The sequence below is a fragment of the Gouania willdenowi genome, unplaced genomic scaffold (genome assembly GCF_900634775.1).
Source record: "Gouania willdenowi unplaced genomic scaffold, fGouWil2.1 scaffold_55_arrow_ctg1, whole genome shotgun sequence".
Taxonomy (NCBI): Eukaryota; Metazoa; Chordata; class Actinopteri; order Blenniiformes; family Gobiesocidae; genus Gouania; species Gouania willdenowi.
Window position 1 is genome coordinate 435,483 of NW_021145219.1, and position 15,259 is coordinate 450,741.

The 15,259-nt window shown below is 38.4% G+C and overlaps 1 protein-coding gene and 1 pseudogene across 13 annotated transcripts in view; both read right to left on the reverse strand.

Annotated features, from left to right (window-relative positions):
* ralgapa1 (Ral GTPase activating protein catalytic subunit alpha 1) overlaps positions 1 to 15,259 on the reverse strand; it is a 129,677-nt gene that overhangs the window by 108,878 nt on the left and 5,540 nt on the right. For 12 of the 13 annotated variants that reach the window (XR_003673696.1, XM_028442572.1, XM_028442571.1 and 9 more), the window contains exons 2-12: positions 8,248 to 8,358; positions 5,971 to 6,020; positions 5,756 to 5,813; positions 4,112 to 4,155; positions 3,840 to 4,017; positions 3,622 to 3,737; positions 3,111 to 3,249; positions 2,502 to 2,710; positions 1,127 to 1,450; positions 831 to 1,010; positions 668 to 739 (exon numbers count right to left, since the gene is read on the reverse strand). Coding sequence is in view for 12 of the 13 variants with exons in the window: in XM_028442572.1 (XP_028298373.1) it covers positions 668 to 739; positions 831 to 1,010; positions 1,127 to 1,450; positions 2,502 to 2,710; positions 3,111 to 3,249; positions 3,622 to 3,737; positions 3,840 to 4,017; positions 4,112 to 4,155; positions 5,756 to 5,813; positions 5,971 to 6,020; positions 8,248 to 8,358 (1,481 nt within the window). In the remaining variant the exon portion in view is untranslated. The remainder of the gene's footprint in view (positions 1 to 667; positions 740 to 830; positions 1,011 to 1,126; positions 1,451 to 2,501; positions 2,711 to 3,110; positions 3,250 to 3,621; positions 3,738 to 3,839; positions 4,018 to 4,111; positions 4,156 to 5,755; positions 5,814 to 5,970; positions 6,021 to 8,247; positions 8,359 to 15,259) is intronic. The other variant, XM_028442562.1, reaches the window with a different exon arrangement.
* On the reverse strand, positions 13,972 to 14,089 carry LOC114460667 (uncharacterized; annotated as a pseudogene).

A 15,259-nucleotide genomic window follows, 5' to 3' on the forward strand; every position in this document is an offset into this window, starting at 1 on the left:
TTTTAAAAAAAGCCCACATTACTGATTCCACTTTTTTGATTTTCCTTTCACGGAATACTGTAAAACCTTATTGAAAAAAATCTGCTACCTAGCAGGAGCGCATAGGTTCACCTAGTGCATACAGACACACACACACGCTGTACGGAGGAAACAGGACCTCATTAATGCTTTTAAATGTAAATAGTTCCTTGAACTTTTACAAATCCGCAGCAGTAATTGGTAATGTGAATAATTATAGGTGAAATTGGCTGAAGTATAATAAACACAGACAAGGGTCATTTTTACGACTTTTTTTAAAGCGTTTCGATCATGAATTTCTTTTAATGTGATGTTTATTACCTAAAGCGTGCAGACAACTGAGGTTAATATAAACGCCATATCCGCGTCTCTCCAGGATCTCTGTTGTGAAGTTGCTCGCAGTGCACACGGGGGCATGCAAGGTTGATAACTGAGTGCCAATGTGTCCCACTACATCAACCTTATTTATTGTTTCACACATTCATTGAGAAATATTAGAGCTAAAGAAGAGACGAAACTCTTTTGCGACCTGTCAAAGCTGTAAGTAAACAGAAGAGCTGATCTGAACATAAACTGGCATCAGACCTATTGAAGCCCCATGGAGAGGTAACAGCATGACAAAGAAGAAAGAAAAGGCAACGATAAGTACCTGTAATGTAGTTTGAACTCCAGCATGAACACTGTATTCCAGCAATTCACTGTCAATGACTTTGTTCATCTCCTGATAAGGATATAAAACATAGAGTTTGGCTTAGCATTAGCAGATTACAATCACATGTCCACTGAACGAGTGGGATCAGGAGACACTGCACCTCCTCTTCTGTGTCTTCCATCTGAGAGCTGGGATCCCTGCTGGTGCTGGAGGTTACTGGATAAGAACACTCATCTGGCTCCTTCATGAACACAGGCTTGTCCTCCATTGAGATCCACTCCTGGTAAACACGCACCACCTTTCGCATTGCAGCTGCTTCACACATCGGGAGGAGAAAGCCCTGTGTGGGTGGAAAGAGCATCAATGAGAAAAGTCTGGGGTTCCTTTGTATGACTGATACTCGGTGACAGGTTCGTAGTGTTGTACAGCTGGTGTAGGCAGTGATCCATGTCTGACCTGTCTGAAGATCTCTGTAATGAAGTTGACGTTGGTCCTGCAGCTGGTCAGCACCCTCCTCACCACCTCCATGTCCGTCAGCTGCTCCTCGTCGATGGAGCAGAGCGAGGAGGAGCTGGGCTCTCGTTCTGTCAGCGTGGACGTATTGGAGTGGCTCTGCTCAGGTTCTGCTGAAGCCCCCGTGCCCCCACAGAGCCCCGTGCTGCCTCCAGATGGTCCCATTGAACCGCCGCTGCTCTCCAGGTGTCCATCGCAGCGAATCCCACCTCCACTGCTATCATCTGAGCTGCCCACAGAGCGTGCAGCCAGTCCTGCTGCAGCTCTCTGCAGGTGGATTTACTTTGGATTTATATCATAGCAAATAATAATGTAATGTGGAATGTGTTGCATTTATTCAAACAACTTTTTCAGGAAATTTACTTTAATCTCCTGACATGTTTCGATTGCCAACTATCAGGCTTCCTCAGAGGCATCTACTGATCGCTTAGATGTGTCCTTATTAATTATTTCTAGGCGTTGACAACTTGAGAGTTCTCTCAGGCTAGCCACGCCCGGAATTCCAGGAAACAAACACAAAAGCTGGATCTTAGGCTGCGTCCCAATATCCACACTACTCCCTACAGACTTCCATTTGATTTAAGTGCACTTGGGATGTAAAGCGTGTAAGGGAACAAGTGCTGAAAAGGTAGAATTGGGACAGTTTGCGGTTACATCATCCACCTGAGGAAGGACGCAATCAATTGTGAAGGCCAAATGGTGTTGATATCAGCTGCGCTGGCTAAATTGCTTTTCATAATGCTATGTTTTGTTTTCAGCAAACTTTCCAAAAAAATCATATTTTCACTATCACAAGGAATTTGGGGAAATGTACCAAACATAACTACATGTACAAAAGCCCTTGTAATACAACATGTATTTTAATATACTAAATATTACAGAAATGAAATAAATGATACCTTACTTACACTTAATTACATGTTTGATGCCAAAGGGGTTTATTGTGAGTTTTTCTGCCATCAATTTTATTCTATTTTTAATAGGAGCCTCCCGTGACAAAAGGACTCATACAAGTCGGTTAGTATGCACGCTTCACACAGGTGTGCATGAAGAGCTCATTGTGGGCAGAGCTAAAGCACACTCCGTACGATTGGGACACCATAAACACTCGCATCCTTCAGGGGGCATGGCCAACCTGACAGAACTGTAAAGTTGGCAATGCCCAGAAAGAACTCATAAGGAGACGTCAAAGCGGTCAGTCAATGCCTCTGAGGAAGACTGACAGTTGACAGTCGAAACATGTCAGATGATCAAAGTCAATTTCAAAGTCAATTTCCTGAAATTTCCTGTCACATTTCTATTTCCTTGTGTGTGCTACCTGAATGTTCTTAGGAACACTCTCGCCCTCGGTTCCTGGGATCTGCGTTTGTGCGTTAGGTCGCGGCTCCAGCCAGAAGGACACCAGCCAGCGAATGAAAATGACCCGAGCCTGAAGAAAACTCTCTTTGGTGCAGTACAGCATTTCACTGCCCTCCTGCTCTCGCCGCACTGCACTGTAGTACGGTTTGGGACGCATCGGGGGAACGTCTAAACAAACAAGCATTCAGTGTTAGATATAGACCGACTGTTTATAGATGGGTGTGCTTGTGATGGTATGAGACAAATGTGTAACAAGAATGTACTCTAATTATTGTAGTGATATACAACAACTGAAGTGTTCCTGTTCAGCGTTTGCGATTTCACAAGAAAACGGCAAATACTGAAATTTAACAATTAATCATGATTAAGGGAATTTAAAAAACAAAATAAAATTAAGAGATTTCATTCACAACCAAGTGAAACAAAAAGCTTTATTTTTCATTATAGAACTATCAAGATGTGATGAGATGTGATGGTATTTGTTGGACTACATTTAAAAATAAATGTATTAATGGCCAGAATACATGGGTTGTGTTTATCCTGCAGTTAAAGCCTTGACAGGACTGACCCAGCATAGGGTTGTACAGGCTGGTTTCCACAGCAAAGTTCGGGAACATGTGGGGCAGGTAGAACCGACGAAAGTGAGCGAAGAGGAAGCTGAAGCCGCGCTCGTGGTTCTCCTTACAGCGCCACTCCAGAGATTTGGCCTGTGGTGGACGGACACACACACACACACACACACACACACACACACACACAGACACACACAAAAGCTTGTGTTACACTGAGAGGCCAGCAAACACAAAACAGGCACCACGCACAGAAGTGCACCATTGTGTGAGGAGACAAATCATCAGTGTCACTGCATGCGTGTGTGATGGCTGCCAGCAGAACAAACAGGACGCAGTCAGAATGGATTTCCCTGAGGACGTTATAAAATCATTATAAAATCAGAGCGTGAATTCCAGATGCTGCTCCCTCATACATTCAGCATTAGTGGCATTAGTGCAGCATTTAGACATATCTGTGCAGTGTGAAGATGTTGTGTTAATGTTGTTAGTAAGAAAATGTGATGATACCTGGTTTACCATGTATTTCAGCAAAGCTTCGAGGAAAAAAGCTGTCAGATCTTCTTGGTTCTTGTCGCCTGACTGCGGCGGAACCAATGAAGTGATCTCCTCAGGAATGACCTGAGCTGCAGTCGGGAAGAAGATTGGGCCATATAATACCAGCTGTATTTCACATTTAGTTTTCATTACTAAGAAAACGAGTAGAGAGCTGAATAAGGTCTACTGACTCTCAGTGAGGCTCAGTGTCGGGTTGATCAGAACGTCCAGAGTGCGCGGCGTCCCGTTACAGAGCGGAGCAGGAAACCCAGGAATCAGACATGCAAACATGCAGAGCTGCTCCCGCTCTGCATGGTTCTGTAGAGCCTGCATCCACAGCAAGAACAGGCGCACGCCTTCACGGCGGATCTGCAACAAACAAAAATGAAACGAGTCAAACTGGTGTCCGATTTGCTTAAAACTCAGTGAGAATAGAGAACATTTGTAGTAATAAAGGCAGCACCTTCAAGGAATTTCCAGTGTGCAGCAGCTTTTTAAGGATCAGCCCTGTGAGAAAAACACAGGCAGACAGACAAGATTTTAAAACTGAATCTTTAATCCTGGATTCTGATATTTCACTGTAAATCTAACAATTAAAAAGAAATGTTTAACCCATTAACTCATTCAGTGCCAGCCATTCTCAAATTTTCTACCCCCCTCAGTGCCAGCCATTTTTGAGCATTTTGACTGATTTTAAAGACCCACAGAATATTTTCTACTATGACTATCTGAAATCTGACAACAGATTCTGAAATATTGAAACCTCTACTTTCATCAAAAAAATTGTTTCTGGCTCGTTTCATTCTTTTGTAATCAGCCGTTGAATAGAGCAAGTTTTACACAAGTCTTTCAGTTTCAGAGCAAAAAGAAAAACCCTGTCAGTGACTTTAAAGCTTTTTTTTTGCTTTAGTGACAACTCTAACATCTGAACATCGTTTCCTTACATAAAACTAAAAAAAAAAAACACCGACCGGGCTTTTGATGGCAAAATTATTATTATTTATCTATCTGGGTCAGTGTTGAATGGATTTCTTACTGTAATTTGGCATTCCTCCAACTTTCTCTCCCGTCAGTCTGCACACACGCAACTTCCTCTTCCTCCCGGACATACAGAGTGTCACTGCTTACCCCGTTTTTTTATAGTTTTATCTCACAATCGCCACATTATCCATGAGTTCCACACTTGCTCTGGTCGGAGTGTGCGCTGCTGTGCGCTGCTGGGAACGTCAGCTCTGCACGTAGCGCCATTTTCTGTCTCGTAAAAGCCTAAGAGCATGGATGATCTCACATCCAAAGGCGCGCTGTTACCTCCTACATGTCACCTATTATTTTGCCATCTGGCTCACAGGCTGGGGGTATTTTGTAATTTTTAAAACCTGTTAGTGTCGTAATCATAATTAAATTATAATTTAGTTTAGCTATTTGACTTTGTAATTGTAATGAAAATTCTATAAAAATGATTAATTATAATATCAAGCAAAACTGGGGAACCACGTTACAGTTCTATGTACAGTTATTTATTACTAAATATGTTTCATCAAGCTTTCCCACATTTTACCATTAGAAATAAAATAAATCTAGGGGTAAACGAACACAAAAACAGCTCAGACACCCACACCAAAAATATTAAAAACCTATATTTTCATTGATTAGCAAGACTAACAAGGTCATCAATTTAGGACCAGTTATCATAAGAGATGCTAACAGAAAGCTAACACAAAAGGAAAGTTAACTTTTATTACCGTAGGTCATTTAGTTCAGGCTCAGTAATTGTGATTAATTGGAATTGAACTTTTGTAATTGAGAAACCTAATTGCAATTGACTTTGAGGATAAAAAATAATTGTAATTTCATTGTAATTGGGAAAAAAATGCTGGTCACTGTAATCATAATTGAGTTGTAATTGAACAAGAATAATTGAAGACGTAATTGTAACTGAAAAATGTAACTGACCCCAACCCTGTTTCAGACTGGGAGCAAAAAGGACAGATAGGTGCTGCAGATGCCCATTTGTAGCTATAGCCCCATGTATGACACTTTTAGCTGTCAGAATGTCTCAAAGTGGTTCAAAGTGACTCTGAACGTGTGGTGGTTCTGAGGAAGTTACCAATGCTGTGGAACTGCCATCGGCTCTGGATCCTCTCTGGAAGAAGCTGGAGAATTTTCTTTGAAAGGAGAAGAAACAGCTTAGAGTGAGATCATGATTTCTAATTAACAGCGTATGACCGTTTAGGGAAAAAGGATTGATTTACAGTTTCCTGATCTATAGCACAAATACTGCACCGCAACAGTTCTTTCTTCAGGTTTTTTTTCTCCATTTACCTCAAAGATAAAGAGGATTGAGTCCAGCTCTTCCCTCTGAGACTTATGACCTGAAACACAGGAATATAGTTCAAGTGAGAACAAAATGAAAGTCTAGGATGCAAACTAGGTTAGTTTACTTACAAAAGAACAGATGTGAAAGCATACTCTGGGATTTACCATACATCAGTAGTAAATGTAAATATAACTGTAAATATCCCATATTTTATTGTAATAATAATTAAAAGATGCCGTCACTAGCCTCGCTGACCTGCCACCTGAAATGGCCCAAGTGGCAGTTCTCGCAAGATTAGTGCCGACAGCGCAACAAACCCGTAAACAACTCAGAAAAGAGATGATGAATGAAAACGTGTAAATACGTTGCAAAATGTGACAGAGTTCATCTTCCTAAAGAGCAGCAGATGTGACACAGTTACATGTTCTGTTAGATTAATAACTGAGATTTTAACGTCTACCACAGCTGAAGGAACCACGTACGTCACCATGAAAAATCAGCCAATCACAAGCGCCACAAATATGCACTGCTTTATAAAGTGTTAAAAAATGTAAATTCTGCAACAAATGTGTCAATAAGTCATTAGTGAATACCAGAGAACCACATGAGTGATCATGAGAAATAAAAAAAATATATATAATGAAAATAAAATGTTAATTTCTAACTTAAAGACAAGCAATGTTAAATTAACAGTAAATATGCAATGTGTTGAGACTTGTAAATAAACTAAGGATATTAAATAAACACATGTGCTTCATATACACATTTATGTTTTTATTTAGGCTGTTTTATAAGTTAGGAATTAGGGCTGGGCGAGTTCTCCCTGTGCTGCGTGGGTTACCTCCGGGTACTCCGGCTTCCTCCCACAATCCAAAAACATGACTGTAAGGTTGATTAGAGTCTCTAAAATTGCCCATAGAAGTGAATGAGAGTGAGTGGTTGTGTCTGTGTTGCCCTGCGATGGACTGGCGCCCTGTCCAGGGTGTACCCCCTCCCAGCCCCCAATGAGAGCCGGAGATTGGCACCGGCAGACCCCCGCGACCCTGACAAACAGGAATAAGTGGGTCTTAAATCGGATGGATAGATGGACGAATGGATGGGCGATATATCGAGATTCAAGATGTATCAAGTTTTCTATTTTGGCGATACAGAAAACTATAATATTTCATATATATATATATATATATTATAGCTTATTATGTATCAAAACAATAGTTTTAGGAGTCACTGCTTTTACTTCTCAGAACAACATGTAAAGCTCAGTTAGATGGATTTCTGAGTGCACACATAGTGCAGCTGTTTGTTAATAAATGTCCCTGTGTGGCATTTTGCATCAGCAAATTTAACCCAGATTGTCTTTCTGGTCAGACTTTATTTGATAAAATTATCTAGATTTATATAGTATATCACCATTTTGAGAAAATATATTGAGATATGAGTTTTGGTCCATATCGTCCAGCCCTAGTAGGAACGTTCACAGCATGTCAATGTCAATAAAGGTCGACCTACCAGATTATAATCACATAATTGTATTTAGTAAGTGGTTGATAAGTGGGTATTTTAGATTTCTTCTACACCTATATTAAAATATAAGGGATACTGGAGCTTGGTTTCAAATCCAAAACTTGACAGGTATGCTTTAATTATCTTCACCTGCTCAGTGTGCGAACTGTTGTGCGTGGCTAACTAAGAATAACTAAGTCCATGTTGTCCTTTAGTTCTTTTATTTCCATCCTCCGAGGTACACAATCATAATCAGCTAGCTACCTGAAGTGCAACCGTTTCAGTGGGAACTTCCGGTTTACAAAATAAAAGTCCATTGGAGCAACGTTATTAGACTGTTACATTTTAACATCTTCATCAGAGCTACAGAAGATAGGATAAATTAAATTAGGCTAATTCAAACTAAGTTAATCAAAACTTAATCAATTAACCTGATCAGATTCAGTAAACCATTGATCCCTGAGAGGAAATGATGACATTAATGCTGTTCTCATACATCTTTAAATGACATGTGAATAATTAAAAAAGAACAGTCAGAATAATCCATGTCACAACAACTTTAATTGTATCTTACTTTATTTTTGACATACATTTTTGTTTAATTATGAATTTTTTATTTATTAGTATTTATTTTGTTTCCTCACAGGAGCTCAAAACAAATACATTCTTTAAAAAATGATAAACATTTCTAAAAAAAAACGGATATTAAAAAATGAAAGTTTGGAAAAACATAAAACGGATTTTATAGGGCCCTTCATCAGTCATGTACACAAACTCACCTTTTTGCTTAAGGCTGACCTCAATGGTGACAAAGTTCTCAAAGAAGACATAGTAGATGTGAGAGTAGTTCAGGTCGAAGAACTGCTTCAACTCTAAAGGTTCAGCATTTTCTGTAAAATGAGAGGGAAAATAACTTTTATTAGGCTGTGGAAAACAACACTATCTGTGGTGCAAAGCAACTCAATAGAGCTTGGTGTAATTTCAGAATATAGTCCAATAACTGTACAGGCCTATATCTATATCTATCTAAATTTATTATTATTTTTGCAAAATCACAATTTTTTTTATTCAGAGGTTATTTACCAGTAAAACAAACCAATTTACCTATAAGAAACCATTGCCCTAAATGTAAAAAAGGATTAAAGATTATTTAAGTGCTAAGGTACTTTTTGAATTTTTTTTAAATTTATGTAAGCAATCTAGCAAACTTTTACAATTAACATCAAATGAAAAGCTTGGCATGCAAAACTTCAAGTTCTTTTAGTCACACAGTCACTTTATTTTTGCTTAACTCGAAATGAAAAACTTAAACACAACAACATTGAAGTAAGGTGCACACCTGCTACACAACAAGGCAACATATCAGTGTAGTGACTTCACTTTAGCCACATTGTTTTGGATAGAAAAGATAGAAAATGTTCAGTGCATCCCTACTACAAAGGCCTTGTTGAGTCAATGTATGAGGGAGAATGAGAAGTAGAGTGAGAGGCTTGTATGAATATATCCATTTCATTGATTATAGTCTTGAAAAAATAAATGATAAACAACCTGGAGGTTTCAGTCTCATGACAGAAGTACTGAAGTATGAACATGTGATATTAAGGAAAAACTCCACCCTGTGGTGGCAGCAGCACATTTTTAACTTTTCATCACAGGAAGTCCACATGTGTAACCTCACCTCACAGAACATTAGTGCCAAGCCCAAACAGCATCAGAGTTCATAACAACTATAAAACCTTTGCAAAGTAACTGAAAGTGGTTGACCAGCAGTGACATGTAGTCAGGGTGCCTACCCAAGGGTGAATTGATATTTTGATTATTTGTTTTAATTATAAATGATTTATTTTTCCATTTCCGATAGCCTACAGTACCTGTAAGTTTGAAAGTGTCAGCATTTTGTGCTTTTCATAGCCCAAAAAAATGACTAAACATCTCTATTTCCTGGTACGGCAGAGAGACGCTGCACACTCACTCCGCTGTAAGGCAGGAGGAGGAGCCAGGAAGAAGGCCACACCCTCTCCCAAAAGTACATTGCGGCTCTGCCTCTGGCCCCATGGCGTGTTTTTATGTGTTTGCGCATGCGCAAACAGTTCCTCAACATGAAAACCATCTACCTATAAAAGCAAGGAATGTCTGTGTGCGTGTGTGTGTAAGCGAATATCTCCCCGGGTAAATACAAAAGAAAAAGGTCAATATTAAAAATGTTTTTGTACCGCTAAAAGTCATTTAAGTTAATATTTCATGGTTATTTAATATTATTCCCGTGATACCAAACTTCCTTTAACACTAACCCTAACCCAAACAAAAAAATAAATAAAAATGAGTATAAAAAAAACAATAAACACATTTATCATGCATAAATGTGTGATGTGTGAATTTGCGAGTGCAATTTCACTTTGCACTCGCAAATAAACCCTTTTATAACACTACAGAGTACAGAGTATGTACACCTCTTTGTACATCCAACCTTCAAATATATTGTCATCTGGACATAATTGACAACTGTACTTATGCTCCCACATTAATGCATATTTCGAAACACGCGCAATTTATAATAAAAATATACTAAATGAGTAAAATAAAACAAAAAACTATACTATATATATAGAACAATATTTATCTAAAAAAATACTCCAGAATAACACTACAATGGCAACAAAAAACTATAATTATACAAAAATTGCATAAAAAGACAACTGAAAGATAAAAAACACACATAATGATGACTTCAAAAACATACATTACAGAAAAATACAACAAAAATATGAAAATAGCTCAAAATACACAAAACTAAATATTTATACAAAAAATACACAAAATGACTCCTGAATCACACTACAATGGCAACAAAAACAATATTTATACAAAAAATGCACAAAAACACAACAGAAAGACACAAAAATACACATGACTCCAAAAAACATACATTACAGAAAAATACACCAAATAAAAAAATATAAAAGTGAGTAAAAAAAACCAACAACAAACACATTTTGCAGGCACATGTCCCATAGAATTAAACCAGGAAAATTGCACCCACAGTTATACCCCTTATGCTCCCACATGAATGTATACTTCCGACGGGCACTGTACTAGTTTACATAAAAAGGCAGATCTCTACGCTGCCTTTGAACGTAATTGCGCTATGCTAAATGCTATACATTGATACAACGTGGCCAGCTACGTTCTCAGGCAGGATGACAGCGCTAGTTACCAGACCTTCAGCAAAGGTAAGGTCAGAACATGTTTCATACTTTCCACAGTGAATGGTACAAAAGGAAGGATTGGCTTTGTGGATGCTCTTCACTGAGGTTGTTCATTGTTGTTGTCGTCGTCGTCGTCGTCGTTTTCTCCGTGTTTCCAACACAAACAACAGATGCGCTGCCGTGTCATGAGATATATCTTGTTGGGAGAGTATGGAGGCTGCTATTGAATAATTGTTTCTGTTTCTTTAATGGTGTTTTACGATGTTGATTTTGTTAGATTAACACTTGCCAGCAGAAACATTTGGAATTGTCATTGGTGTTGACATTGGTGGTCTCGATTTGCAGCGCCCAACCCTAGTGCTCACGGCACGTCACTGTTCACCAGGGTATGTACTAAGGGTGTAAGAAAAAATCATTTTGGCGATATATAGCGATATTTCACAACGCAATTATCGTATTGTTCTACAAAATGTCCAAATTGATTTTATAACAAAAAAACAATTGAATGCGCTTACAGATGCATAGCACATCAACGTCCAGTCACGAAGTGTCACTGAACTAGGGGTGAGTATTGGCAAGGATGTTGCAATACGATACGTATCGCGATACTTGGATCATGATACGATATTATCACGATATATCACAATGTTCCACCCAGTTAATATCAAAATTAAACGTAGAGATGAAAAATCAAGTTGTTGCATATGTTCATCAGAAGATATTGATCATTCAGAGGACAAATAGAGTCAAAACTATTTGCTTCAAAACATCCTATTTACTATTTATTATTAGTGTTTTTGAACATTTTCACTGAAAAAAGAAAATGCAGTGTTAAACACTACCATCATAAAATAAAGTGCAACAAGTTTCTTTTCACCGAAACAACTGTGTAGAATTCTCAAAGTAACCATGACAACATAATGACAGCATTGTAACAACTGTAAGTGAGAACATTAAGGATAAATCACCCTGAGTTACTGATAATGCAGAACAATAAAAAAAAAAACTATAATTTATCCTATTGTGTCAGTTTAAACACTGATCTGAACGGATTATATGAAAATAAAATGTCTGTGCATACATAAATATTGCAGGCATTACACAGTCATCATAAAATCAAGTTCATCAAATAACCATTGCAACACATTGAAACCACCACTGAAATATTGCACAAATACACAAAAATATTGATTAAATATAAAAAAAAACAAAAAAAAATTAACAGAATCTGTTATATATAAACTTTTTGAAAAATGGAATTTGACAGTTTGATAAACATACCACTTGTTTTTTATATTGGTACTTGAATTACAAATTTAATATTACGATCTATCGAGATGAATATTGCATTGTTTAGTATTGGGGTAGATCGTATTGCCAGGTTCATGGCAATGCACAGCCCTAGCATGAATGTACGATGAGAAAAAAACACACTAGCCAGAGCCAGACACCCCCAAGTGATCTAGCTAAGTGGGATTTTATCTTTTCCACTTGAGGGTGACATTTAAACACGTTTGTTTGAGCTTCTAGTGATCCTAAAACAACACAAAGGAGGTGATGGAATTTCCTCTTATTAAACAGAGTGAACTAAATAATATGCAACACAGAGCTGTCCCAACCTCTTCACATATACTGACACATCTTGAGATACTTGTTTTGTATTGTAGGTGGAAGCCAAAATGAAGCATTGAGAGGACCGTCTTGTAATGAGGCAGAAGTGCTAACCATGACACAGAGTCGGCTCCAGACAAAATTCAATGGGGGGCATTAGAAAACTGAGAGGGGGCACACATTTTTGTTAATTCCTGGAGTTATTCTATATATACATATAGAAAGCTGAAATTCACACAAACAAGGCACTGTACCCCAGCTGATAAAAGCCACATCTCTCTCCCTCTGGTGCGCACTTAACTAAGCATGCTTAAAACACCATTCAACATTTAAACAACCATGAATCCCAAGCAACAATAATCTAAATATAGTTTTTTTTGTGATCAAATATTTATTGAGGCATGCGAGACATTTTAAACATATAACTATTTATAGTCAGTAATTATTAGAAAATCATGCATCTACAAATGTATCAAAAGTTAATTTTTGCTCAACAGATTTGTCAATTTGGCATTTCGCTGAAAAGTGAAACAACATCTATCATCTTTTTAGCAGCTGTGAGACCAGATACAATTTGGCGACATTCATTAATATTTCATTTCAAACGGGAGGTGTCATTTAGTAAACGTAGCCTCTGTTTGTGGGGTATTTTTCTCTTCCGAGGTCATTTAGCGGGAGCCTGAGACAACATAAAGTCAAACGGAGAGTTCATGAAAGGTTTAAGATCATAGCTTTGACTCCCAACATTCAGCGCATAATGCTGATTGACCCAGGGCAGGAGAGCCGCACCCCAGCTACTGGCCCACTTCAAACAGTGATCACAAAAACAGTTCTCAGACCCCTGCACAAAAAAGTTCTGTTCCTATGCTCTGACAAAAACCAGAGGCATGATGTCTACTACAGCAGCTATGGGAACAGATTGATATTATTTTGTTCTAGCTGAAATCAAAGTTATCTATTCTTGTGAAGTATATAAAAAGCTGTAGTGGTGTTTTACTTTTAACACACCGATCAAACTCCAGAATGGATGAATCACTGACCTAATGCTACCATAATCCACACACACCACCTCAGTCTGTCATGTAACATCAAGTTACACTGATGTGTATCTCACTAAACATTTCTGATTCACTGCCCTTGTTGAAGCTATGGACACATTCAGGGCAGACAAGCAGACAAATGTCAACATCTTCAAACGGGCTGATGAAGTTTGTCCAGACACTACATTGATACTGAGCTTGCATTCAGACAAACTGTTATGGTGGGTGTTTGGCTGCACTCACTGTCAGCTCAAAGCTCTGCTCTACATCTGCACTACTTCATTTATTTTTTTTAATCTTGTCTGCACAAGCTGCGGAAGGTCAACATTACATGTAGTGGAAAAACATAAAACAGCTAATAATAATAATAATGCATCAGTTTTATATAGCGCTTTATCATAGACACTCAAAGTCGCTTTACAGAATTAAGGCATTATTCTTTCACTCCACACTTAGTGGTAAACTACTATTGTAGCCACAGCTGCCCTGGGGCAGACTGACGGAAGCGAGGCTGCCATAGTGCGCCATCGGCCCCTCCGACCACCACCAACACTCACTCACACACACACTACATTCATACTAGGCAATGTAGGTGAAGTGCCTTGCCCAAGGGCACAATGACAGATACCACTGGGTGACTGCCACCCCACTGTGGCACCTGGAATTCTCAGTGGTCTCCCATCCAACTACTAACCAGGCCCAGACCTGCTTAGCTTCCGAGATCTAATGGGATCGGGCAATGACAGGCTGGAATGGCCACGATGCAACGATCGACCAGCCGGCCGATCAGTGCCGATTTAAAACCAATCTTTTTCGCTGATTTTTTTTTTACCTCCGCAAACGTCTTAAAGTCTGTCATAAAGTCAGCCACTGTCCTCTTCTGCTGTGAGATGACTGACAGACCCGCCTACCAGCTCAGGTGTGCGTGCTGCGCTGGCCTCTGCTACACAGGATATAAACAACAACAGTCAGAGAGGTAGTAGTACACAAAAAAAGAGCAAATGATCGCAATTTGTAATTCTTGTAACTCGGAAATAAGTCCTGGTGGAGCAGCAAACAAAATTCTACCTCATTCACTATAACACACAGCCACACCGCTGAGTGTGGAGCATTTGAAGCTAGAAATCAAGCTAATGCTAAAACTAACGAAGCATACAGCTAGTGGAGTGCTGTTAGTGCTTATGATCAGTGAAAAGAGCAAAGCGACTATGAAGAAAATTATGGAGCTCATGGCTTTGGACATAAATAAAAAACCTGCATCTAATGAACAATTGACTGTAATAAGTTTGAGAACAACTAACCTGTGCCATCATGTTCATTCTGTCATTACCCTTTGACTTATGAAAATGTTACACATGATGCACTTTATTATTTTTTAGGATGTTTGACTTTTAGGGGCTTTTATCTTGTAAACTGTTGCAGATTATTTTTAGATTGATATTTTTACATTTAAATATCCACAAAGCTGCTGCATTTGGACATTTTTTTTATTTTTTGCACTACAAGGAAACTTAAAACTCAGGACACTTTATTGGTTGTTTAAGATGGTTTTTTTTTAGTTTGTCCTGTAGATTATAATTTTATCATCTACGCCAAACCCTGTGATTTTCTTGATTTGTAAAACCAAAATACTGCTGTGCACTTCATTTTTGACAAAGAGCTGAAAACAGGTCTGCAGAGTGACATGACGGACAAGTTTAGTTTGTCTTTAAAATGTGAAAAATGAAAGGCTAATAAAAACTGATATAATTTAGTATTTTGGACAGCAATCTTCTAAACTTTTAATTTATATACAAGATAACTTCCTCATGTGCAGTTAAAACAACACGTTTGTATTGTTTTGTGGATATTGTTCAATGTTTTACAATAAAATAAGATTGGAATATTCAAGGTGTATGCTCTCAAAAAAAAACCAAAAACAAACGGGATCGGCA